Source organism: Anneissia japonica, unplaced genomic scaffold (assembly GCF_011630105.1).
Source record: "Anneissia japonica isolate Jap-2015-1 unplaced genomic scaffold, ASM1163010v1 scaffold288173_len209237_cov177, whole genome shotgun sequence".
In the NCBI taxonomy this organism is placed as follows: domain Eukaryota; kingdom Metazoa; phylum Echinodermata; class Crinoidea; order Comatulida; family Comatulidae; genus Anneissia; species Anneissia japonica.
In genome coordinates, this window is record NW_022687201.1 from 198450 (window position 1) to 202410 (window position 3961).

General features: G+C 33.8%; 1 protein-coding gene across 1 annotated transcript in view; it reads right to left on the minus strand.

The window, feature by feature from the left end:
* LOC117118305 overlaps positions 1–3961 on the minus strand; it is a 12617-nt gene that overhangs the window by 5820 nt on the left and 2836 nt on the right. The window contains exons 3-4 of the mRNA XM_033262877.1: positions 3328–3465; positions 677–805 (exon numbers count right to left, since the gene is read on the minus strand). Coding sequence (XP_033118768.1) covers positions 677–805; positions 3328–3465 — 267 coding nt within the window. The remainder of the gene's footprint in view (positions 1–676; positions 806–3327; positions 3466–3961) is intronic.

Sequence of the window (3961 nt, forward strand, 5' to 3'; positions counted from 1 at the left end):
CTGAGGATTCACCTTGTTTCTCAATACTAAATGTTTTTTCTTAACGATCACGACTCGACTTGCTGCTCCTTAAAACTGCCTGTTCTGTTGTCTTGTTTGTATGCGTTTGTGCCGTGTGTTTGTTTGTTTGTCTGGGTCTCTGTGTGTTCTTGTGAGTCTGTGTCCAGGCCTGCCCATCACAAGATTTTTTTTTCAAATCTTCTCGGGCTTGTGCCTTCTTCCTTTTGAATTTTTTCCTCATAAACCGATTTTTTGTATTTTTCTGTATGATTGCAATTGGAAGTTAATAAATGTCTTTTGAAATGAAAAAAAAAAAGATGTATAAAATAGCCTGCAATATCCTGTTTTTCCAATATTATACATTAAAAAAAAAAGAACATTTTTACCGGGATTATCTTTCAAGGTAATTGTGTACGGAACATAACGTTTGTCTTGCAATGACAATCAGTGGCAGGCAAAAAAAAATTAAAATAGGGGAGGGGGTGGGGGACAATTACACAGAGACAGGAGGGTCCAGACTACACAGTAGGTACAAAAATTTATGTCTATGGGGAAGTGGGCAACGAGTATCAAATGTAGTGATTTAATAAGAAACAAAACAGACTTTTTGCAAGTGCTTGCTTAAGAAAGTTGGTCACCTACAGTACGAGAGGCATTACACAAGGAAGTCACTTACATTTGGTGTTTGTCCACAGCAACAGCGTGTCCCACAACACATGAACGCCGATGTAACGATGGCTGTCACAAATTCAACCACTCCAACCAGCACGCTCAGAATGTTGATAGCATACCATCCATCATGCCGCTAAGAAACAACAATTTTATAGATTAGCATTACCCTTCAAATACAATAATTTATGATGGGATGAGAAGCAATATCCATTTCATTTCATTTATTTCTCTCACAATTAACATGCAAATACGGAACATACAAATACAATAAAAATTGACGGGCATAGGGCGAACAACAAAGGAGAGAGGAAACCAAAAAGCTGTCAACTGTCAAGTGGTACCCAGACAAAAAAAAAACAAAGAGTCACACATTGTATACTCCATTCTATTCTTCAATTAAATTTTCCTTCTTTGGTCCTCTTTCTTTCTTTTCATTTGTATTCATCTTTTCAATCTTTCATTTTTCCTTCATACCTTCCTCTTTTTTTCACTTTTTAGTCAAGATCTTTTTATACCTTGTTTATATAGCAAACGTTTTGGGCAAAAAAAATTTTGTTTTCTTATTCAACAAAATGATTTTCCCCAAAGCATCTATGCGAAATTACTAGTCCTGCGCAAGGGCTGTAGTTTATATTGTAGGTATAATATAAATTATAATGTGTAATATTGTACATGTGTGGATCTAAAAAAACAAATTAGGTAGGTAGGGGCTATATTGTATGTGACTACAAATAGCTTATATGTGTTTTAAAAAAAATTGTAATTATCGTATTTCACGATTGAACGGTGTGAAAAAGGGACAAGGATGTATCTATTTTATCATTTCTCCAAATAAAAAGATCTACTCTTGCGGGTACATTGACATTATCAATACACATCTACGTTTAAATGTCAAAGTAAATCAATATTACATGTTGGCCAAATTATAAAAACATGTTGTACAAGAGGTTGAACGATCTCTATTAAGATTAACGAAAACGAGGCCTACCTAGCTAGGCCTAGATCGTATATACAGGTGAATAACAAAGTCTGATGAAAAGGACAGAAAACGTGGTTTACACAGCCAGCAATTTAAGTTCACGGAATATTATCAACAAGCACCATTTCCGTTTTTAATTTGAAGGGAAAATGATAAGCTATCCTCCAGGATTTACCTCTTGGCTATGTTGTACAATTGCTAACCATCATGCCACTGTATTTGTTTACAACAACCTTTTTCTTCCTCTATGCAATAAACACATGGTTTAATGGAGAGTATCGTGCAGTGTCAAGCATCACTAACCTTTCTGGGTGAAATAGGCCTACTGAGTGTCTTCGGTACGAGAATTTGCGCTAATGCCACATAAGTATAGAAATGACATACTGTAGGCTGGTCTAGTCTGCCGATTGCGCACTAGGACTAGCTGTACCTCTATAAAGTCTAATGTTTGCTTGCTTCCCTCTTAAAGCATACTTTTTAATGACAAAAATATTACATTCAAAGGTTTGATTTATTTCAAGATTTTGTGAGACAACTAAAATTACTTAATCAAAATCCTGTTGTACGTGTCCCATTCTTTCGTACTCATGAATAACAACCTTCATCAGTCTCCAGCCGTTGGAAGAAAATAAACATCGAGTGATAGCTGGAGGAATCAGCGATTGTTGTCTTTAAATTATGAATGAAATATTTCATTTACTGTATTTGTTAGTATTTTAATATATCATTCTGTGAATGCTATTTGAGACTAGGAGTAGCCTAGCCCCTAGGCCAGACCGGAGGTGGTAGTAGTACTGTACAGTAGCAGTACTCCATTTGGACCAGACATCAAACTCCGATAATTGTCGCCGTTTTCTCAGGCTCAGATTGTTCATAAACATTCACTTGGAGTATATGTCGACCACCTAAATTTCGCGATCTAAACTTTCTTTTAAAAAATCGACTTATTTCCTACTCTGGAAAACACGGTAATAAATACTGGAAATGCTCAAACATAGGCTTCTACATCATGTGTTTTGGTCTCTATCGTGTCGCGAGTAACGGCCGCTGCAACTTCATCACCAGAAATCGGAAGTCATTCATGAAACGCAAGATATTACACCAGACAACTCCTACTGCACAAGCACAAAAGGCTTTCTACAACTTTACAAGTCATTTTACTACTAGTTTATGTGTTTACAAAGTCAATGTCACTTCTGTCACCTTGATGCCTAGGTTTATATTGTTGTTAACAATATAAAACAAAAATGAAAATAAAATTGTATTGTTGAATATAAACAGGAATGAGATTGATACATGCTAATTTATATACAGTATAACCAATTAAGAGAATATAGATGATCAATTTAGTATATTTCAAGGCGGAGTGGGTGCAAGAAAATAATTGGGTTTTTTTTCATGGTGACGGGTGTGCTAACTGGCTAAAAAATTCATTTATGTACATTCAATTTTTAATCAAAATCATCACTATAGGAGAGTGGAGGGAAAAAAAAAACATCATGCTTTTTTTTTGTAGAACTTTTCTATCTTTTTCTCTCATACCTTGCTTACTATCACCTAATCTATAATACAATTTCCTGTGTTACCTCTTTCTCTTCTTCACCATAGCAAAAATAAAAATATTGCATTTATCCCCCCCAAAAAAGTAGATATTGTTACATACACTTTCAACTTACATGATCATAATAATATTGATAATCATGATAATAATAATCATAATTATAACGACCAACAGCTGTTGAAATACTGCCAATAATGATATGGACACCAGCAGTTACAGCTGCAAGTATTGACATCACCAAACAACCCACAATCTGAAACACAAAATTATCAAGTAATTACAGTAGTACAATACAATACAATATAAATAAATAATTACCAGGCTGTATCTTTCATCCTAATTAATGTTCAGTGCAACACATATGAGAAAATTATAAATGATCCAGCTGCTGGATCCCAGGTTATGAATCAAGAAACAGAAATTTAATGTATTTGCAACGTCTCAATGGAATTTGATATAGTTTGCGGCCTCCATATAACACACTTGGCCCCAATTTACTGTGTATCTAAGAAATAATTACCAAAAGAAATTTAAATGTAAAGCCAAACTACCAGTATGCAAAAATAAAAGTGTTTTAAATCATTGTCTTTGTTTTTTATTTTTCCTTCACATAATAATTATAACTGGATTAATAAAAATAATATTAATAAATAACTATATAAAAAGGAATAATATAACTAATAACAATAATAACAACGATATGACAATAGGCCTAGTAATAATTTATACACATATCAAATACACATTAT